Source organism: Scomber japonicus, chromosome 4 (genome assembly GCF_027409825.1).
Source record: "Scomber japonicus isolate fScoJap1 chromosome 4, fScoJap1.pri, whole genome shotgun sequence".
Taxonomy (NCBI): Eukaryota; Metazoa; Chordata; class Actinopteri; order Scombriformes; family Scombridae; genus Scomber; species Scomber japonicus.
Window position 1 is genome coordinate 13462239 of NC_070581.1, and position 24256 is coordinate 13486494.

General features: G+C 39.7%; 2 protein-coding genes across 2 annotated transcripts in view; both read left to right on the forward strand.

The window, feature by feature from the left end:
• acot7 (acyl-CoA thioesterase 7) overlaps positions 1-13006 on the forward strand; it is a 55290-nt gene extending 42284 nt beyond the window's left edge. Inside the window, exons 8-9 of the mRNA XM_053317000.1 lie at positions 2330-2514; positions 12506-13006. Of these exons, the coding sequence (XP_053172975.1) occupies positions 2330-2514; positions 12506-12604 (284 nt within the window). The 3' untranslated portion in view covers positions 12605-13006. The remainder of the gene's footprint in view (positions 1-2329; positions 2515-12505) is intronic.
• ppih (peptidylprolyl isomerase H (cyclophilin H)) overlaps positions 1-24256 on the forward strand; it is a 199262-nt gene that overhangs the window by 151330 nt on the left and 23676 nt on the right. The window lies entirely within an intron of this gene.

Sequence of the window (24256 nt, forward strand, 5' to 3'; positions counted from 1 at the left end):
TTAATCAGGATAATAATAATTTCTCAGTTATGAATTAATCAAATAGTTCCTTGGAGGAATAAAAGTATGTGCCTGAATATAACACACTTTCTATAATTCCCTGCAATAAAAGAAACAATCTTGCGTGCCTAATGTGTTTCTTTCTTCGTCATGTCACAAGTGAGGGATTTTATTTCACCTATTTAATGTATTGTTCCCTTTTTCTGTAGTCTTCTCTGGTCACTATAATGCAAAAAGACCATTAGCAGTAAGCTCTATGAATAAAGGGAAACATGTAACACCTTATAGACTTTATTTTTGTCGGTCTTGTTTTCACAACTGAGAAATATTTTCCCCTTTGTTCACAGGCAGTCGACAGACAGAATAATAGACAAATCTAAACTCTACTGATCCAGGCTGTTACTAAAATAGCAAATCTATGACTCAAAGATATTACAATCCCAGCTTAGTGCATACAACATGACGTCCTGGCATGGACTCTCCTCCCTGCAGATTAGCTGTATCAAACTGCTCCTCAGAGGTGGGACTTAGACTTGCTGCCAGTTTTTCACACTGGCTGACCTTCACTGCTACACCACCAGTCAAAGATCTACTTTCTGAATAAATCAATTATTAATCATGAAGGTCTTTTAAAAAATGCCAACCCGTGTGATCAAAGCTCATTTTTTGTGTATTTTCATTGAGCTGAGCACACTCCACTGAGCCTAATATATCAGTGCCAGAACCTGAATGAAACTGGACGCCTGGTGGTAACATGTAAAAACACCCAATGGGCCTGATAAAGAACTAGAGTAAGGGATAAAATGAATACTTTAAGGGACTGATTTACTGAGATCCCAAATAGTGGTACTAAATTGCGTGCACAGTGCAATAGATTGCGCGTTTCGTTTGCGTGCATTATGCGTGTGATCTACATACTGTCAAGTATCTTTTTGGACACACTGAGCTGTAATTATCACGTCACTTCCTGAGAGCCGCTTGGAGACCTGTAACCATGGTAGCCTGTGCCAACCATAAAGTCTGAACTAAATTAAAACATACATTATTCCTAGCAAAGTGAAAATGTTACACTCACACTTAAATTGAAGCTTTCCTGACATTATGCCAGAGCGGCCTTTGTCGCTGTCCACTGTGTCTGTTAGTTGTGGTTGTCGTCCCTATTGCATTGCATTGCATTGTGGGAAATGTATGCAGGCCTAGTTTTCAGTGCTTGCATACTGTAATATTTCCCCATTATTAATATGCAGTTTTTATACTGTTGGTTTCCTGCTAAGGTCTTGGACACACTAACATCTCACATACTGTTCTTTGTATACTAAATGTTTGTATGGGATTTCAGACGCAGCCAATGTCTCCCTCAGACTGCAGGGATAACACCTTCACTCCTTGTCTCTATGGCAACAAGCAGTAATAACACAGTACAGGCACATCAAAGAGAATAAAGAAACACATCAACAATCCCCTGTACTGTTAGCTGACAGTTTTCCCCTACCTTCCCACAGTGACAAAAGCACAGGAGCACTAATTTTTGATGAGTCAGACACATTACGTGGATTGGATGGATCGCAGGTTGAAATCAAAAGGGAATAAAATGCTCAGCTGTAATGGATATGATGTGCCCTCTGAATATATGGCAACAAACATGAACATCTTTCTAAAGATTTGAAACAAAACAAACTTTTGTTTTTACTAATTTTCTTACTTTTCTGTCTTAATCACAAAAAATAAGCTATAGTTTTTAAATATCCTTTTTTTTTCATCTGAAAACTTTGCAGTAGAAAAAAACTTGGATTGGCTGTACAGTAGTTGTCAAATTCTTGCAGCCAGAGATCATCTCCCAGTGTTGCTCTGGAGAGTCTGTCTGTGGAGCAGACTTCAAGAAGTTCGTGATGCAACAGTGTGAAGTAGATTTTAAGAGAAGGTCCTAAATGTTCTTTGGCAGACTAAATCAATATTCCATCTTATTTCATGTCCAGCTCATGTTCAGTATACACGAAGGGCCTTAGTTTGATTTTAGTTTACATAGTTTAATGTGAAGATTGTTTGCATCCACTCAAAATTTCAAGGTGATAAGGAACTTTCAGCATTTTGATGTGAAATAGTTGCAAACTTGGTAATCCTCAATTACCTACTCACTTTTTTTACCCTGGTACATCTTTAAATAACAACACAAAATTAATTTTCTATGGCTGGCAGAAGGACAGATTTGCTTGACTCAAACATAAAGATTTTGAAAAAGTTGAAGCACATTTGGGAAATGTTCAATAGCAGCATGTTTACAGGTGTTTAAAAGCACTGAAATGTTTTGGTTTTCTTTTTCCTCTCCAAGGCTGTGTGGTGACTGTGACAGGACGGCTCACTTTCGTCAGTAACAAGTCTATGGAGATTGAAGTGTTGGTAGATGCCTCCTCACTGGTGCAGGAAGATAAAGGGAAATACCGCGCTGTCTCTGCCTTCTTCACCTTCATCTCCCTGGACAAGGAAAATAAGCCTCTGCCTGTCCCTCCTCTCAAGGTTGGTCCCATCCAAGCTCTGTTTTCTTTTATTGAACATGAACATGGATTCATTTGGTCTCATTTTAGATCCACATTGTGCTCCATGCAGACAGCATACATTTACACAGATCTTACACAGATTTAGAGTCAAACATGGATTGTTTGATTTGTCCATACAAGTCCCTCTGTCTTGTATGGTGGAAAAATCAGGCCATAATTTTCCTTCATGCCTTTCAGCTGAGGCATTGCCTCACCCTTTTCAGGTTTATTTAGGATGGGTGCTGATTAAGATTGCATCGGAAACTTGTCCTTAGCCAACCTGTTGAACAAAAGCCACACTGGACAGTGGAGGATCAGTAATCTAAATGTGAGTCTTGACATTTTAACAGATCAGATAAGAATTTACTATATTGCTGTTAGAAAAGAGAGTCCAATCAGCTTCTTAAATATCTCTGATAAACATAACACCACAGTCCTCTCCTCCACACCTCCTCTTACTCCATCTCCTACTTGTAGTTTAAAAAATGAAATCAAATGACCTGATCATTGCAAGTGAGTGCATTGCTTAATTGGTTTGGTTTGACTCAAGAAAGCATTTTAGGCCCTCTTTTGTGTTACACACTCCCTTTGGGCAACATTATTAGGCAGCATAATGTCAGTTAGTACTTATATGCAGATGATACACAACAGTTGATTTCAGTTTTGCCAGATGATGCCAGTTCTTTAAGTGTTTTTTCTGTTCATCTCAATGATATCAATGGGCACAATGGGTTTTTAAACTGAGGATCGAAAGTAGAAAGACAGACTGCATTCAATGCTGTTTTGTCTGTCCAAACAAACTAAGAGACAAATAACAGATCTTGGATTCTGATCTAAATTTGATTTCTTAACATAATTATATATATTTGTATAAAGATTAGTATTGTAATGACAAACACTGGATCCTACACTACATTTTATTTTAATGTTCACAGTTTTCTCTTCACTTCTCATTCAGTAAATATGATCTTCTGTTTCGCTTCCTTTTGCTCTGCTAGTAACATTCCTTCAGTCAGTGATACATGTGCCGTTTGAAGCCCACCATGTGAGAGACACTGTCCTTGATTTGGCAATTTTGCATGTTAGTCTTTTCAGTTTATTATGTTCTTTTCTGTGTCTGCATATTAGTTTTAATAACCAGGGATTGAATGTTAATATCCCTTACAACATCCCTGGACGTCGATGTCTGCCTAACTCAGCACTTGTTGTCAGGATATAAAGTGTCCATGTTTACCTGCCGACAGGAGAGAGGTGCCTGCTGTTTGATCTGGCTCTGCAATACATGCTGATCCACAGTCTGTTTATATGTAAACAGTGTATGCACGGACCATCTGTTTAGTGCCATTCGTGCACAGTGCACAGTCTCTGTGATGATCCTTTTAAAAATCTTTCCAACTTTTGTGTGATCTAAAGTCAGCTTAGTGGGATTTAGACAAGAGAGGAACCATTGAAATCACATTCCAAGCACTAATTAAAGGATTTAGGAGATTGCAATTAACTCTTCTTAATAAATACCAACACAAGTTATCATTTTTCTGATAATAATTAATACGCCATATTTTGTGACTCAAAATTCATATTCAGTTGGATGTCTGGACATTGTTTTGTTTGGTTAAATGGATCTTCGAAACATACTGTACATCAATCACATCCTTGATCAATTCAATAACAATAGCATTACGTTTGCTCAAAGTCCACAACATTTTACAAAATTCCCAGCGTTTGCACCTCAGCTAATCATTAAACTTTAACTATGCGCAGAGTACAGAGTAAGCCAGGCAACTGTAAAGACAAAGCGTTTTTTCTTTCACTTTGTATAGCAGAAGTCTAACTCACCTTAAGATCTTTAAAGAAAAGTGGTGCGTAACACCATGTTCTGGTGTGCCTCATGCAGCATGAATGCGTAATAAGAAATTTGCAGGCCAAAACAAAGCATGGCTGTGTGGATGAGAAGGAAATGTAGAAAATAGATGTTACTCATGTGTCGTCATGTTTCCAGCAACCCCCCCCCCCCCCTTACTATAAACATTCACACAGTGCAGTATCACCCTTTACCATCATGACACGTCTATTTGGAAACAGACTTCTTTTTACTTCTGCCCCCCCCCCCCCCCCCGAGAGAAATGTGAATCCATTGTGCATGTCTGTCGGTCGGCATTTTCAAAAGCGTCTGCCAGTCTCCCCATTTCCATTTCACAAGAACCTGTGTTTGGTTCGCCAATTGTCTGCCTCCCTCCATGCATTCATTACCTGGTTTTCCATCTCACAAGAGCTGCTCATGGCTTTTGTTTTAGTGGCAGGGAAGTGCAGTGATGATTAGAGTCATTGTAATTTTTTCTGTTCACCTCAATTTTATGAGAAGGGAGGCTAAAAAAATCTCCTGGTGATTTTAATAATTCATCCTCAACACTATAAATGGAAGTCTAAATGGGGCCTGGGCTGTCAGGGCTCTGATGTAGCATGTCAGATAAACAAGGGCACGACAAGAGAAATGTGTGTGTGTGTGTGTGTGTGTGTGAGAGAGAGAGAGAAAGAGAGAGAGAGAGAGAGAGAATGTGCTGGACAGAAATACAGCATAGACAGACATAATGTGTTTGTTTGTAAGAGAAAGAAGGACAAATAGAGCTACCGTGTGTGTGAGAGTGGACTTTGCGTGTATATGTGCATGTGCTTGAACACATCACTGGGCACGAATGCATGTGTGTTTATTTATACGAATGAGTGAGAGAAGGAGGACACGGCTCAATTGGGGCTATTTATGGCTTTAACTATTTACCGAGGGCTTAAACACAGGACTCTATTGATGGCGGCGTGTGGAGATGGGACTGTGATGGATGGAAATGCAGTGATGACATTCATTAGCCTCATAAACCAGATGATAATGAGTAGAACACAGCACAACAAATATGTGGCCTCATTATCCTTCCACTTTTAATTTACCTGCGGCCACTACCACCATCTATTATTATTATTAACAGTCTTATCAAATAGCATTTAGGCTTGTTGTGATAAAGTATTTTTGTTCCAATTGAAAATGTTGAAAAAGACCAAATTAACTTGAGGCTAAATGAACTGAATTAAGTTGTTGGCACAAGTGAACACCAAACTTTAGCAGATATTTTCCATTTATGTAAAGATGATCAACATGTTGCTTCCCTTCAAGTACAATAAATGTTGTTCTTTACTGTTTTGGTGACAACAAGAAGTACCTCCAAAGATCAACCTTCAAATGTTTTGTCCAAGGATATTCAATGTACATAATATAAAACAGAGAAAATCAGAAAATAAACCAGCAGAACCATATTTTGCTACTTTGCTTCATAAATGATCTGAAGAGGTTGATTTTCTGTTGATCAACTCATGGATTAATCAGCTAATTGTGTCAGGTATAGTGTCACTGTATGAGAAGAAGGTTGATTTTCTTTCTTGTAATGTCTAATCTGAACTATGATTAACTAAGCAGACATTATGTCACAGCTTTTGATGATTAGTTTTACAACCTTGCACACAAACGTATCCCTCTTCCTCATACATATATCTTGATCTGCTGGTCCTGACCCTAACCCTTATGAAAGACAACTATTTTTTCTACTATTTCTCCCAGGTGCTTATTCTTTGTCCAGGCATGACTATAGTGAGGAGAGTTTTCAGTGTGTATCTCAGTGCACTTTGAATCTTTAATACCAATCATATGTTCTGTTAGAAATGAACTCAATGCAAAGCACTTTGCATGACAGCTACTGCTACTGTAGATGTCTAAAATGTACATCAGTGACACCCAACTCCACTCCTACACAGCCCCCCTCTACCAAAGCACTCTCCACCTTCTCCAGCTTTATAGAAGCTCAACCTCATTCTCTCGAGCCTCCTCCTGGATCCCTCTTATGAAGCTTGTATGAATCACAAAGCTAAAACCAGAGCTAAAACCTTTATTCATGTATTCTTTATCTTTATCTGGACAGCACAGTCTGACAAAATATTTTGAAAAGACCACTATCTTTCAGTCATCTTTCTTTCACTGAAATCTGCTCAGTATAAACTTAAAAAACCCCACCATGATAAAAGATACATTTCTAACCTTTACTGATGAAATTTGCATGGCATTGTGGCAGATTTGGCTGCAGTAGTGTTCTATAAATAGCCCGATTGAAAGGACAGCTTCTTCTATTTTTGACTGCAGGTGCCCCCCTCCCCCTATTCTCTCATCCTTGCTTTCTCTCAAGTGAGCCTGTTGCGTTTACTATTTATAGATTTTCCCGATTTAGCACAGCAGGGGGTTAGGGACTGTGAGTTTGTGGGGGTGCGGTAGTGCACTGTGGGTAATGCTGAAGTGGGGAAAGAGGACAGCATGAGGAGAAGGTAGGATGATAGGGGAATACCTTGCCTCTCTGCAGTATGACCCTTGAAAAGTACTGATATAATATATGTACATGCTGGGACAGGATAGAGAAAACTGAAAACACCTGGAAGCACCTTTACCCAATGTATGTCTTTGTTGTGTTTCAGATGTATTTTAATGGGGTAGAAGTTGCCTCAAGGTTAGAAAAGTGTGCTTGTTACTAGAAACTAGAAGGTCAGCACTTTGAATCTTCAGCAGTGGCCAGTGCATGCTGACTACCAGCTGGCGATGGATGGATGTGGTTGTGTTGTGGTTACATTGGCCAGAGCTCAAGTGTGCATGTGTGTAGAGGCATTAATGAAAAGCTGGTCGCTGCTCCAAACTGTCAGCATGTTCAGCAGTCCTTCTGCAGACAAATAAAGGTTAAAGCAAGGGAGTGTACATCATGCATACCATACATAGCTTTCTTTTTATTCCTATTCCTTTTTCTTCTTTATTACATATGTCTCCCTTTTTCCTCTACCTTCATCTCCCCCTGCCTCAATTCATCCTCACTACACCCTTGCCTTCTCTTCCATCCCCTCCCTGTCTTTCCATCCATCATTTCCCCTGTTCTTCATCTCTCCCTGCTTCCTTCTCCTCCATCTCTTCTCCCTCCCGTCCTCCTTGCTTTCTTGCTGGCAGAGACTCAGCTGGCCTCCCTTGACACGAAAACAAGCCCGGTTGTTATGGCAACCTCCTGTAGTCCACATGAATGCACGTTTATTTTTAGATGCCTCCCATTCAAGACAATCAGCAACGGGTTAACGGGTACACTCGTGCCAGAGATATTCCTGATTCTGTGGCAGTAACACAGAGACATGAATCTGTAAAAGACTAACTCATTAAATAAAAGTCGGCTTACAGAAACATAAAGAGAGCTAGCTAATATTGATGCGAACTTAAGATTTCTATACAAGTATGAGTGCTTCTGGATTTCTTGCTGAAAATCATTTCTGACTTTCTCAAAAGTCAGAAATGAAGAAAGCTCAAACTCATTTGAACAATCCACCGCTTATTGTTCGTTAATCTACGTGCTTTGCATGAATGAGATACTGTGTGTTATTGGAGAAACAAACCTAGTCTACAGCAATAAGCACATAACAAGGATGAAACATCAAATATTGGATATGGGAATGCAAAGTAGATCTGTTAATTATTTTTTTAGCAGTGTTTTAAGGTAAATTGAACCTTAAGCAAACTGTCATCCACTGTAGTTGTGTACGAAAGGTCATTACTTTGTTATACGCTGCTGTCAGCATAAAACACCTTTCAACATTTTCTAAAATGCCAGCCTTTGTGTATGTCTCTCTCTCTCCCTTGCTCTGACAGATAATATAGGTTGGTATATAAACTCATGCCAGACCATATGGCTATTATTTTTCTTGCTTACAGCTTAGTGCTACTTTTGAGACACTGGCATTTGGCAGTGCCACTGATACCTAGTGCCCACTCAAATAACGGCTTGTGCCAACACACAGGAACCCCTCTGGTATTGTCGGAGTGAGTCCCTTTTACAAGCCTTGTGGCTGCTTCAAGTTAACTGCATTTGGTTTGTCAAAATCCATTCAGCTATCCATCTAATGGACAATGAGGTAGGGAGGTGGAACAGCAGTTTTTTTGGTTGTTTGACCCAACTGGCCCAGACTCTGAGGTCTGACTTTGTCTTGGTTCCCAGTGGATGACATTCAGATTGATATCTAATGTGTTTCCTGTACAGTCTGTTGCAGCTGACCTTTGAAACATATTGTTTTTTCTGCTTTGCAACAAGCAGGGTTTCAGGGTTCAGCCACACTTGCACAATGTGCCTGTTTGGAACAGACTGATTGCTTGGCCTCCGGTATTGCTGTTTATATGAGCTGTAAATGACTATAATAGACCAACAACATGAAAGAAACACATTTTCTGTTATATACAGATGTTAAGGACTGCAACAAAGTAATTGTAAATATTTTTTCATTTCAAATAATGAGGCTGCATTGTAACAGAGAGCTTTTGAAAAAACGTGCACTCTGAAATAAAGTGCATTGATCGTATTGGGTTCTTAAATTGTTTGTTGTCTGTGGCTTCAGTTCGGATCATTTGAGTGTGTATATTTGCTCAAACGATTTGTGCTTATATGACATAATGGTTTTGAACTACCTGTGGGAAGTAGCATAAGAAGCAGCCCATTCTTGATTAAAAGCTGTGTTTTTGCTATGTACTTTTCTCTTTTTAGAGCACACCATGTGCAAAAACTTTTCTCTGACTCACCGTACAGCTCTGATCACCATCTGTGCCCATGTTCATGGTTTTATTATTATGGAATACAAAAAAAATCGGAAAAAGAAGTATTTGTTGATGAAAACAAGTTTGAGTTTAATGAACACTCACACTCAATATTTTCAATAGTTTTTTTCATTATTTGACTATAATCATTTAGCCATTTCCAGTTAAGCCCTATACAATTTCCAAATCATCAGATTTGATCCTGAGTGAGAAAATCCACTCCCACTAATCCAAGTTCATTTCCAGATACAGAGAAATGCTCCACTCCAGCAGCGGAGGACGGTCACTACTTCCACTCCCCACTCTTTTTACTCCTGGGCAACATACTCCATATTTAGACACAGCCATGTGAACATACTTTTCTCTCACTTCCTGTACAGCTTTGATCTCCGGCTGTTCTCATGACATGCGTTCACAGAGCCATGAAGCCATGCTGCAGAGCTGAGTGGCTCGCTGTTTGCTTGTTTACTCAAAGCATATTAATACTGAACATGTTGCATGTCTAAATTGCACCAAATTAGACACTGCACTTTTTCGGGTCTTCTGCAATACAGCTGCGAAGTGTGAAGTTTATCAGAGGAGTGGTTCTATAGATATGCAGAAGACACACAGACAGACAGACAAAGAGTCCTTGCTTTACTGTTAGATATTGCAAAAACAGTACAATAATGACATAATAATAATGATAATTCATAAAAGTGAAATAGCTCGTATCTGTGGTAAATTACAGAATTTTCTTGTTGCCTGAAATGTTAAAAGGCAGCAGAGACAAATTTAAGACACTAGAAAACAGGCATGACTGCTTTTACAAGGTTATAGGTTCTGCACCAGAGAATCACCAGTGGTAGTTGATGATCCTGCATAATCATAGTTATTAGAGTGGAGACACTGTGGGAATACCAATTACACAGGGACACAAAAAGGACATTTTGAGCTTAGTATTGAATTGTCTCATTGAGCTATGCAAATGTGATCCGCATGGGCATAAACATATGCATGCACATGTGCAACGCTACCAGGAATGTACATAATAATACCTTTGGAGGGCAGAGGACTGCTGTCTCTGTGGTTAGGCACTGTGGAGGCACAATGACAGAATACACACAGGACAGATTTTTTCAACCCGTGTTAATATTTTATAGGGCCTGATTTACTAAGATCCCAAATAGTGGGTACTAAATTGCGTGCACAGTGCATTTGATTGCGCGTTTCGTTTGCGTGGGTTTTGCATGTGATCTACTAAGAATAACTGTGTAAATGAAGACAGGTGCAACAGGGTGTCAGTTTTTCTGGTAATATTTTTTTTTGTTATAACTCAATATATTTGTTAACCTCTTCCTCTTATAACCTGATCACATTTCATTTTGCGCTTGCAGCTTTCTGCTCGTCCAAACTCTCCATAAAGACACAAAACCCTCATTTAAATACTGCTGTCTCCACCCTGTTGCACCTGTTTTCATTTGCGCAGTTATTCTTCGTAGATCACCTGCAAAACACACGCAACGAAACGCACAATCTAATGCACTGTGCAATTTAGTACCCACTATTTGGGATCTTAGTAAATCAGGCCCTTGGACAATAAAGTAGAACCATCTAGAAGACAGTGTCATCTCCTACCAGAGTAAAGAAGATATTTTGAAACCTGAACATTTAAGAATTTATATGATGCTTAAACCAACATTTTAGAAGAATTTCAGTTCAAATTTCAGAATGGATAATGCAGTTATCCACTGATAACCTTAAAGACAGTTTTTATGTAAGGATAAGGAAGGGAAACACAGAGAATGAAAAAACAAACAATCCAAGACATTCTTAAAAAATATGCCCTAAACTTACGTTTACTGTCTAATGTGGCTTTTTGTGTGCACTCGTGATGCATTGTTTTGCAACCCTGAATTTTTCTTCTGCCAACACAAAAATACTGACAGCCCTAACAAAAAATACTAGAACTGTGGTGAAACTTGGCATTCATTTTCTTTAAGGGTCAATGAACTGGAATTATCCATTACATTCAGTTGGTTGGCATGAGCAAAATTGACTGAGCAGTATGTTGATGGTTATATAACCACCATACTACAAACAAACCAGTACTACAGCTGTATTCCCTAGAACTTGCTGGATACTCCCATCGGTTCACTGCTTGTAGCTCACTATCTTAATATTCTCATCACATTTGAGTCGTGACCCCTGGGCTTGTCCCTGGCATGATGTTTTGTCATATCTGTTACCACCCTGCTCTCTCTCCATAAAGTTAAGGCGCCATCTGTCAGCTCTGCAGTCCGAGTGCTACTGAGTGGCAGGTGCTCTTGAGTCTGCCAACCAACTTGTGCATGCACAGTGAAGAGACTCTTCCTGAGCGTGTTATTAACGCAAACTATATTTTACACACGCCTATATGCTCACATGCAACACACTTCCCTCCCCCCTTTGTTTTGTTAGAACAGTGCAGATGAGAGAAAGCAGGCAGCGCCATACAAAAAAAAGTGTTGACACTGTCATTGGTGGTGGTATTGCTGTTTAAGTCACATGGTTGCCAGGCAGTCTAATTAAACCGTGCAGGGCTAGCAAGCGCATCCTTCCACGAATCAGCAGACAAACTGAGCAAAATGAAGGAGAAAGAGAAGATTTGTTCTTCACAGGCTTGAAACCACTACACAGGGTGAAAACAGAAGTGTAAAATTGATTCACAGCATCTGTATTCCAAGGAGCCTCCCCAAATGCCTGAGTATCATGCTACTATCAGTATTGAAATATGTAATACAATATATTATCTTTGTTCTATGCTTTGTTTCTAGATGATGGCGCTATAGAAACTGTGCAGCATTCAGTGGTCTAGCTGTGAATATTTACTGCCAATTTCATGGAAAGCTGCAAATTAGTCTTTGAGTTACCAAAACGACCTAAATGTCCATCAAGAATATTTGACTTAATGGTTGCATTATATGAAAAGTCAGCAGTCACCAAAAATCATTGCAACTATCCTTTAGGTACCTTGAATATTCTTGTCAAATTGTGTGCAGTCTGGTGGGCAGTTGTCCTAATAATATGAGACCTAAAGTAAATGCTGTAGTCATAAAGTTATATTTTATTACTCTCCCACAGGTTGATGTATGCATATAATGCAGAGCTGCGAGTTCCAATCATTCCCAGTCCTCCTGTGCGTCATAAACCAGATATACAGCAGTTACAATAGCACAGACTGGTAAATTAGATCAGAGCTTCATGCCCATGGTTAATATAATAACAGCAGGGGAAACATTTCAGCACACAACACATGCAAAAGATGAACGTGTCTGAAAACAAATCTTTTGTCTTCTTCCCTCAGATTGATGGCGAGGAGGAGCAGAGACGTTTTGAAGAGGGCAAAGCACGTTACCTCCAGAGTAAAGCAAAGAGACTTGCCGATAAAGACCGCCAGCAGTGATGCCGCAGCTCACCAGAACTGAACGCCTTCAGCAACAGTATATCAACCCCTCACAACACATACAGTGTGAAGGAAATAAGAACCATCTCTTCTCTTATTCCTCTTTAATTGTAACCACCTCTTAAACCTAAACCTGTGATGATTCTTTCTGTGCTACGCACCAAAGTGTCCGCTTGTAGCTGTACATGTATGTAAAAGTAAGAGATTTTTATTGATGTATGAAGACTATTTATGATCAATGTCAGGGCAAAGCAACAGTCTAACTGTATTCAGAAGGAAGAGTACTATTTTGTTTTAATGAGATTTTAAGTATGAAGACTTCAAGATCCGTGTCAATGCAAAGAGATAGTCTGAGCGAAAGCAAAATGATGAATAAGTGAGTGAATAATAATGAATAAAAGATCCAAGCGTGAGTCTGGGGCTCTCGCCTTGTGTCCTTGCTAGTTTGATGATGATGATGATGTCATTGTCTTGGGCATGCCTTGGCAGAGAGGGCACACGCTATCCATCTTTTCAGCACTGTGTCTTTCACAGAGGAATCAGGGGAGCTTGGGGGCTTTGACTCAACTCACATCTCTCCCACGCCTGCCCTTCCCCCCCTCTTTTCCTCCCTGCTCTCCTCCTCCTCTGCCTGTCTGTCACACTCTGACTCTAACATTCGCTCTGCCTTGCCGGGCTCTCACTTCCCGGGCTCTCACTTCCCTCTCCTGCTTACAGTCAGGTCTCTCATTGGTCTCCATTCTCTTGCAATGTCAGTTCTTTGCTCCTCTCATTCACTCTTTTTGTCCCTATGTCTCCTCCAGTCTTCTCGCCGTCTCCCTCCCTTTGTCTCCAGATGAGATGTAAAGACTCCTCACGGCCTGGTAGGAGCCTGAGAAAGTGAGCATCATGTATGTGCACTTCTCTCTTTGCATATGTCCTTGGTCAGAAAGATGTATCAGGGTCAGCACTAGCCAGTGAGGAATCAATATTCATATTGCCATGCCAGGACTGAGAAGGCTGTGATTATTAACCCGCCATCATTCTTTTTTTAAAAACAACTGCTGTTCAAATATTTAGCAGGATCAATTTTTTCATTTAGGTATTGAGAACACTCTTAGAGTTGAATCTGATTTGTCAAGGGGAGTAGGTGGGCTTCACCCTGTGCAACAGATGGCAAGAACTAATTTGAGATCAAAACCACATTGAAATTAAAGGATGAAAGCCTAGTAAGAGAGCTCTGTGAAGAAAAGAATCATTTTACTGAGGTCTAAACATTTGTTCCTCCTTGTACTGTTGTCTCTACACAGACAGAAACTGATTTGTCATTGGATCTTGAAGGTTATTGTTGTTTTACCCTCTCTCCCTCCAGCACAGTATGTGTGCTTTTCATTTCCTCCAAAAAAATAAAGTTAGGCTCAAGCTGCACCGGGGGATACATCTATTTTTAACCCCAGTGAAGTCAAGGCATCTTGTGGGAAAAGGAGAGCACAGGGAGGGAGAGGAAGGAGGGCACAATACAGGGAGACAGTATCCATCTCAGATGGCAATATATGACATCTTGAAAATATAAGCTTATTGAAAAGCACTTTCTAAGCATCAGTCCCTGTTCTGAGAACATCCAAAAAGCTACTCTTCTCATTTCTAATTTCTCATCATTCACAACAATGTTCATTACTATCTTTGGACATTTCAGCTGGTAGCAGCTGGCTTTTATATGTAGAGACACAATATGGTAACCATGGTTACTCATGTGGAAGAACAGACTTGAAATAGAACAGATGACATTATCAGAAATAGATGTTTGTCCTCCAGGTCGCAACAGAAAATTCTGAAATCTGCTTTAAATTGCATCTTTAAAGTCTTATATGTATAATCTTTGTGCTTTCCACATATGAAAAGCAGCATATATTCAATACACCAAAGTCAATGACACCAGAGGAAGCTACATGTCAAACTGCTTTTTCCCCTACAGAGAATAATGAATCGAAGGTAAAAAGCACATCTCATATTTCCACCCATGTCTTCGCATCTGAATTAGGGGACTAGCAGCCCTCTCACTGCTGTATCCCAGTGTAGAGAGACTGACAAGGCTACTTACAAGATGAATGATCCTTTGGTTCAGGAGAAAAACCATTAAGGTGTGTGAAGGAAGGATAAACGATAAAGCGAAACAGTGTTGAGAAAACTCTAAGCTTTCATCACAGAGTGACCCGCTTTTGCATTTTCTCCTCGTCGTGCGTGCAGCTCGCGAATGTCACCATCGTCCATCATTTTCTGACAGCTTTACTTCCACACATGAGACAAGACACAGAAACCTGAAACGTGTCCACATTACACTTCAAGGTTACTCCTGAAAATAAGTTTGTCAATATTTGTATGAGAAAATGCTTCTGTTAAGTTTCTTGGCAGATGCCGGCCACACACGCACACACACACACACACACACAAAATGTTTAAAAAGCTCAATGTTTCCTTGTTGTTTTTTTTATAAGTTTTGTTTGTGCTTCCTGGAACACCTTCACAGAGCAGAGATACAAGTCCTACATTCATCCTTCCTTTGTTATCTGGGCTTGGAGCCAACAGGGCTTTCCTAACAGAGGAGTAGGTGATGGGATGTACTTTGTCTGGCCTGGAACCTCCCTTCTTTTTTCAGCCACAGGGGACCTTGCTGGGAGTACTACTAAATTAGGCTACCTCTGACTGTGAGACACACAAACTCCCACATAGGGAGGAAGCAACCGTGAGAGGACATGGGAGAGTCGACATCATACAGTGGGACCTTCAAATAGTGTTAAGTACTGAAGCGCTACTGTGTCTGTGCTTGTGTGTGATTGTGGAGATGACGGGTGAAGAGTGGGGGCAGCCTGGTGCCAGAGGAGCCAGTGGGCGGGAATGCCTTCTGTTACTCTTTACTTCCAGGTCACTTAGCATCACACAGGAGAGACTAGAGATACATGGTCTGCTTCTTTTAACAAACTCTTGTGTCCTGTCCTGTTCTAGTCAATGAATTAATGCCAAAAGTGCAAAAATAAAACATCCATAACATGCTATACCTGTCTTTACCCATGCATCATCATGCCCAAGAAAGAAACTCGGGCTCTGCTCCTTTTGTTACACAAGTTTGAACAGAAATAGGTTTGATTTATTTACTGCAACCCATTCATCTAGCAAAGGAGGCTAGAATTAATTAATGCTCATTGTAATTCTGTAAATGGATTGCTAATTCATTCACCCCCCAACTGATCTGCTTAAGTGGTCCTGATTGAATTTATCCTGACAACTTAATAATGAACATCTTAAAAAGTCACTCAAGTTTGAGCCAACTCCTGCAGAGTCTTACACTCTCGGATGTAACGCTGCTGTTCACTGAAATGACTTTTGACATATCTGTGGATCAAATGCATCATTCACTTTAAAGTCCTTTTGCTAATTTCCTTTTTTCCCCTTCACAACCGGTCCTTTATGTTCTCTCCCTGACTCACGCACACACCATTTTCATGGATGACAAACTTCCGGTCTTTCATCTTGTTTCTATCTTCTCAAGTTGTGTTGTCTCAAAAGAGTGTCTTACTTCTGTTGAACTATCCTAAGAAAAATGAGGGAAGTCTGAGTAACAGTGTAAATGTGGGTCTTCACAAACCTTTGTTAAATAAAACATGTAGGTGCCACATTTCCCCAGTGCAGAGATAAGCAAACATTAGAAGAATACATGTTATATATATTATAAACATTGTTCATCTTTTTTTTCTACTGATTAACTATGTGTGAATAAGGTTATGATTTACATCATTCCAACACTGTGAAAGCTTGTTCAAGCACAAACAATGATTGGTCACAGCTGTGATTTGGACCATGGGCACCATGACATGATGGCTGGGGTGCAAAGGTTGCTGTGTACAACTATTTAGAATAGGTTTTTTAAAGGAAAATTCAGACCTTTTACAGCTTGGATTATGTTAACATGGCCAGTATTTCCAATTTGATTACTGAGATCAGTGAACACAGCAGCATCATTGGACACAGCTTTACAGTGGAGTCCAACAAAGCAAGAAACATGAGTGCTCAGACAAATCACATCTTTATCTAAACTATCAATGGTAATAAGATCAACAGGTCTGGTATGGATGATCTAATGGGATTTGGTAATACAGAAAACCTTTATGTTCCCACATTTGGAGGTTAGCCAGCTAAAACTAAAAACACATCTCCCATCCTCAATAACTGTACATGATGTAGAGAACAGGGCTAAACTATGAGTCTAGTTCAAACTTGTTTGTATGGCTTCTACTGGAACTGAATGTTGCTTATTACCCCTCGTTGTGAAAAATAAAAGTTTTAAAGCTGAATTGGTAACTTTCCCAAAATTTGGGAAAAAGCTTTGAAATAATTCTTATGAGGGACTTTATTTTACCCTCCACTAACAAAGGAAGCAATCTATCCAGTCATCTGGTGTTCATGATTTCCTCTGAGACTCTTTTAACAAGTCTGTCTTTTCCTGCAGTGCACCTTAGTGTAATTATGCACCAACTTAAAAAAAAAACAAAAGCAAACATTGCCCTTAAATTAAGTTGACAGAATGTGTTGTTTTTGGTTGCAGTCCAATTATGTGTGTAATTTGAATTTAAACCTTGCTCTTGAGCTTTAGGTAGCCTTGACTGGATCAGCTGGGAAGCTCAGGGGAAATTTCATACTCAGCTTGTGGAGGAGCTTTTTTTCTTTCTATTATTTTCTTTTCTTTTCTTTTTTAAAGGCATTTCATACTGAATCTGCATGACATACACGGGCAGCTCCCAGGTGTGGTTGTGTGTATCTGTTTTAATGAATGGAAGGCGGGGAGAGGCATGCGCTGCTCATCATGTCCATCCACCAAATAAATTAAAATAATTCTTATAACAGTGACGCAAAAACCAAAGCACTAGGGATCTCTCTGTGCCTCTCCTCTCGTGTAGGGCCTATTAGTTTTCTCACTTGGTACAATTCAAGCCCTGAGGGAGGAAAGCCGCTCTTACAGAATCATGAGGAAGGACTTACATAACAAGTCGTATAATGTCAATGAAAAGGGCCCATTTAAAGGAGCATGAATAACATGCATTAATGCGATTGATATGTATGGGAGATTCAGTGCAATAGTCCATCTTAAATAAAAAAATGACACAGAGTCAATGAAATTTAGAATTGTAATGAGCTAGTATATTATCTTCTTGTAGAAATAAACTCATTTAAATTAGACCTTTAAAGAAAAAAGAAAGAGGTTACCGTTGCAGGAATAACATGACCTGTTTTTTATTCAAAGGAAATGTGCAACATGCAGAGCAGTTCTCTCTTTGTCAAAATGCCCATTTGCCTTTTCCATGAATTATTTCTTATTGCGGTTCACTCCCACGGCCACTAAGCGTCTGTCCCACGTACGAGCCTGTGCTGTCGGGAGCGCGCAGCAGTCATGCCTCAGCCGCCTCTCGCCTCGCCGCTGTCGAGAAATAGAAGAAGAAATTGGTCTTTTGCCTAAAATTACACCAGCTTCAGGCACTCGTGGTGCCTCGCTATTACCCGCTTGAAGAAACTGAAAATGATATCCCAAGTCGTCGATAATCTGTCTTTTTAAAATGTTTTTTTCCTCCTCACGTCAATGAGACAAAGAGGGCAACAAGATACTAGAGGAGTACAGCTGTGGTGATGTGCTGTTCCAGGGCTCATCCTTCATTTCGCAGGTCATTCCTCTAACTTGATGCTGTCGACACTCCTGACGCCGTTCAGTTTGGGGATGTAATTGCTGGGAAGCCACTTTTGCGGAGCTGAACTGATGTGACACAGCGAGCATGTTTTCATACCCGGGAACAATGAGCGGATAGTAGCTCAATCATCTTGTGAAAGGTAAGATAAGACTCACACAGCTGGTCCCGATAATCTAACATTCATTAGCAATCAGCTAGTTTTAATAAGGTTAATTAAAGAAAAGGTTTCATCCAAACAGGTGGTGTCCTGCACTGCACGAACAGCTCAACTAATGAAAAGTGTGTAAATGTAAATATAAATACAACATTCCTGTAGACCTGCTGAGCAAATCTGACCTATTTTGATGATTGCATTATAATCAATTTCCATGCCAGTCAAGTGGGGATGAAAAAAATGGCCTATATTGAAAGGTTGGATCACAACTATTACATACTGTTGCTATGTTCAACTCTGAACTGAGTGAGGAGCGTCTTTTATATTAAATTAAGACTGGTAATTACACACAGCTGCTACGTGCGTTCTTTCTAGAAAAACAGATTGGGCACTGTGTTAAGACTGTGTTGGTGATACAGAGAAACGCACCAGTAATTGGATTAAATAAACCAGAGTATATTAACTATAGGCAGGTTTTTTGACATAAACATACTGAGTAGGCAAACAATATTACAACATGCAACACAAAGCAGGGGGCAGGTAAACTTCTGCAGGGAATCTCTTAAACGTGTGGGTCACATTTCTAGAAATGCTTTACACCTCCACATTTGTTTTTATCAGTGCAACTTTATGTCTTATATATTAATGTAGATATAGGCTAATAGATAATCTAATCTTTCAATTCAAATTTAAGAATGTTCAATACATTAAAAAAAACCCACGAAGCTCAAAAGAGTAAAACTACTTAGAGGAAGCCTTTCTCTTGCAGGAACGCCCTGATCACATTGACACCTGGAAGCTGCCAGCTAGTGAGCAGTTTCACTATAGTATTTGGGGTTAAAGGCCTTGCTCCTCAATGCAGCTCAGTGGTGTTAATGAGGGAAGGACAAGCACTGCTTTTTTCATTTTCCCCACCCAGAATCACCCTGCTGATTCAGGAATTGAACCAACGACCTTCTGTGCTCGCTTCTCTAACCTTTAGGCCACTGCCCTATATTCAGTATGACAGATGAAAACAGTCCTGAAACATCAGATAGAGTTCTCAGCTGCATCCCTTCCAACGTACTTGTTTTTTGAGACATGAAGACATATTGACACCAGCTGTAACTGATACTGATTAGACATTAGAATCCCCACACCAGACTGGACATTTGCACATTCCCTTCAAATCAATCAATCACCCGCCTCACCCTGTTTATAATGCTAATGAATGTTTGACTAAGACACAAAATAATGACGAGGAGTGAAATATAACAGTTTGAAAAAGTGCTTTAAATATGTAAGGTCATTCATTTATGTGTGTTATAAGTGCACCAGTGTCATCAGCAGCTATCACCTATGACAGATGATGAGCAGGAGGCTGTTCTTCGCACTCTTTCAAAAAGTACTTAAATACACTTCCCATTAGAGAAGTGATGGTGAAAATAGAGGAGAGTGTGGATTACATGCAGTCACAGGTCAGAGAGTGGCTACGATAGCCAGCGATCACATCCACCTCTCAGAGAAAGTGTTGTAGCCTACACGTGACAGTTGCTGCTACATCACAAAGCCTCACAACAGATCTCAGTGTTTCACAGGGCATATGTGACATTTTGTTTGTCACACGTTTGGCTCTGATGACCAGAGTCAGTTAAGTTTTGAGCTGGTGATGTGGTAATAATGATGCTATAAGTCCCTTGCATCAGTTGAAATTTTAATCTATGGCATTATACTACCACCTGTTTCTTTCTGAGACAAACTCTAAACCCTCTGCCATATGGTGGCCAGTGATCCAGCTACAGTCATAGCTGGAGGTAGCTCAACATAAACAGGAAGGCAGCCTCTAGGGTTACATTTGTGATGGAAAATTTAACTACTTACTCTGTGACAAGCTGGTCTCTCAGCTAAGAAAAGTGCTTACAATGTGCCCCAGGAGCATCAAACAACATGCTGGATTCTAGCTTGTAACCTTTTAATACCTTTTACCTTATTAGTAATTTTGTGGTGAGGCATCAAATTGACAGTGATTGCACCGTACGGCTGGTAATCTCAGTATTTACTACAGCTCTGTGTTGCTGGAAAATCAAGGGCAGGAAAGGACTTATGAAAATCACAGATAATATGACATATCAGTGCTGGAGGCTCTCTGTTTTCTTATGACTGCACACTATATCTAAGAGAAAGTATGTCAAGCTTGGTTGCAATGGGATGTCAAAAACAAGTGAAGTCAACTTTTTTTTTTTTTGCTTCTTCCCAGCAAATTAGCACCATTTTGGAAGCCTTTTGGATCACTAATCAACAGACTCCATTTACTGGCACTGCAAAATTAAGTGTCTCAAAGCATAATGTTCTTTATATTAATTGAGTTATGTAATCATTGATACTTCATCTAATGGGATTTAATTTTTAAGTTCATGCTGCACCGGTGAACTTGATTCAGTGTTTGCACTCTTTAATAATACCTGATTCATTAGTGACTGATTGATACTCATACTCATTCATCACCTTACCGTAAAATAATGTGCTGAGGGCGTTCTAATGTTTAACATGTTGATAATAGTGCCAGTTTGACTGAGCTTCATACTAGCTAACAATTAGAGCTGCAACAATTAATTGATTACTCAATCAATAGATCAACAGACATTTGATACTACTACTACTAGTAATAATAACAACAATAATAATAATAATGATAGAGTAATAATTTTGGTCTTTTTGTGAAGGAAAAATGTCAACATTTGCTGGTTGCAGCTTGTCAGATGTGAGGATTTGATGCTTTTTAACTATATACAGTATCTTTGGATTTTAGACTGCTGACATTTGAATAAAAAACAAGACATTTGAAGGCTTTAAGAAATTATAACGGGCACTTTTCACTCTTCTCTGTCATTTTATAGACAAAACGATTAATCTATTAATTGAGAAAATAATCAATTTTAAACCATAATGAAAATAATTGCAGGACTGCTAACACTATTTTGTCAATACCTTATTTCAAACATTTCTTTGAAAAAAAAGCCTGATTTCTACTTGACTGTATGATAGCAGAACTATTGTTTTATACTAGGGAGGATATTTGCCACGATAGGGAAACTAGGAAGCAATCAATAGTTTAAAGGATATTGATTCAGTAGAGAAATAGTCTCAACTTACCTCTATTGACTGAAAGGTCAGAGGTCAAGGTCACAGAGCGTCTCTAGAGCCTACTGTACTATTTCCTGATGAGTGGAGCTGACAGAGTTTCACTGGCTCAGTTTAGGAGACTTCAGTGGAGCAGGGCTGACACAGGGTCTTGAATCTAGGTCCTCTGGTGTCAGAGCAGGCTGCCAGCTCACACTGCCTCCCTGCTATGCATTAGTGAAGTGTTGTGATTAAACGGAAGGGGCATTTGCTCACAACATGTTATTGTTGTTGTTTCAGTCCTTGAGATATGAGTGATTGTGCATATCTGCTGTCCGAAGTCATCTGCTGTAAACCGATCCTTTACATTAACAGCAGCTGAGGGAAATTACTCACTATGGGTAGACCACTATACAGTATATGAAATGTAAGATAACATTATACTCTAATTACACCAAAATGTATTTCCAACATAATGTTTCATTCATAGTTGAAAAACAATAAAGCTACTGCACACTGTACTTTGGCCTCATGTTACCCTGAATAGACTGGAACAAAATGGTGACGTGGATATAATGCCCTGGGAAAATGCATCTGAGAAGCTTTTTATTTTCTAGCATGTAACAGATTTGTGTTTTCACCCATTCACCAATGTTTGAAAGACCAGGCAGGCCATTCATAGATATTAACACTGTCGTTGGAGCATACGTATTCTTCTTTAACCCTCCTGTTATGCTCCCGGGTCAAATTGACCCATCTGTTTTGACTCTTCCTTCCTTCCTTCCTTCCTTCCTTCCTTCCTGCCTACCTTCCGTCCCTCCTTCCTTCCTACCTTCCTTCCCTCCTTCCTCCTTTCCTTCCTTCCTCCTCTCCCTCTCTCCTTTCCTTCCTTCCTTCCTTCCTTCCTACCTTCCTTCCTTCCTTCCTCCTTTCCTCCTTTCCTTCCTTCCTCCTCTCCCTCTCTCCTTTCCTTCCTTCCTTCCTACCTTCCTTCCTTCCTTCCTCCTTTCCTCCTTTCCTTCCTTCCCTCCCTCCCTCCCTCCATCCTTTCCTTCCTTCCTTCCGTCCTTCCTTCCTGCCTACCTTCCGTCCCTCCTTCCTTCCTACCTTCCTTCCTTCCTTCCTACCTTCCTTCCCTCCTTCCTCCTTTCCTTCCTTCCTTCCTTCCTTCCTTCCTCCTTTCCTTCCTTCCTTCCTTCCTTCCCTCCCTCCCTCCTTTCCTTCCTTCCTTCCTCCCTGCCTTCTTTCCTTTACTCCCTTCCTCCCTCCCTTCCTTGACTGGAACACAACAGGAGGGTTAAAAGAGGATGGTTTGGCCTGTATTTGGGCTAATAAAACATCCTACACGCTACCTACGTACAAGCTCTACTTGTAGAAAAATAAACCCTGAAACAGCTGTAGTGATTTGATAGGTCATATGTGGTTGACTATAGAAACCAGCAAATAATGAAATTGAGATTAATGAAATATAGTTTACATTATGTTGTATTGTAATGCAGGTGATTGTATTGCAACTAATGATTATTTTAATTATTGATTAATCTGCGGATTATTTTTTTATATGATCAATAAATAATTTTGTCTCTAGCATAACTAAATAATGAATATTTCCCAGAGTCAAAGGTTGTGTCTTAAAATGTCTTCTTTTGTTTGAAACTGTCCAAAAGCCAAATATATTCTGTTTACTATTATGAATGAATATTACGATATTTCAGATATAACATAAGTGAAGCATTAGCTCTGAGGTAGATTGCCTAATGATGATGTCATCAATGCAATGCAGCTTACTCAGGAGAATTTTGTGAAAATGAAGGTATAGTCAGTGTGGCACAATCCTGTAATTTCCCCTTGCAGACCCTCTACAGCTGTTCAACAAGAGTTACATGCATGGCTTGTTTAAAGAAATAACATGAGAAGGAGCGCTATCATATTCTTAAGGAAAGCATTCATTTATTTTTCCTGCTGAATGTTTTCTACAAGGCTGATGCAGTTGCTATGCAACATACACAATTAGACACCCAGCCTGCTCCAGTGCAGTGGAACAGATGTGATGTGATAGTGGTTTACCAATGGTTTACATAGCTTATCTGATGAAGGGATGATAAAGACATGTCAGGTATTAATAATATTTTAAATGGAAACAGCTGGGAGTTGTGGTCAGAGAGATTTTGGGATCTGTGTGAGAGAAGTGGGATTGCTGTATGTTTGCATGAAAGTTGAGCTGCAGAGTTTATCACCACTGGCTGCTTTATAAACTGTCCAGCTGTGCTTCATTTTTTCAGTATATAAAGACCAACGAGAGAACAGTTGAGATAACGGTAATCACAATACATTTTAATTAAGAGCTGGCACATTATGGACTTGGATGTAATACAAAGAATTTTGAATGGATTCACATATAATACAATTAGTAGACAGACTGTCAATGAGGTTGTAGAGTACAGTAGGTACTGTATGGGCAGTCTTGGAAATTACTCCAATCATGCTTGAGAGGGTAACAAGCCCTTTAGGATAGCTAGGAAAAAAATCCAAAGTCTGTGTTCTCAATTATTCTTCCTTTCCTCCAGGAATACTAATCTGTACAATGTTGAACCAACAGTTTCAGAAATGTCACAAATATCAGTCTCATGAATCTTAAACAAATTAAACTATGTCAGAGGTGAGTCTTTCTGCAGGACTGTGGGT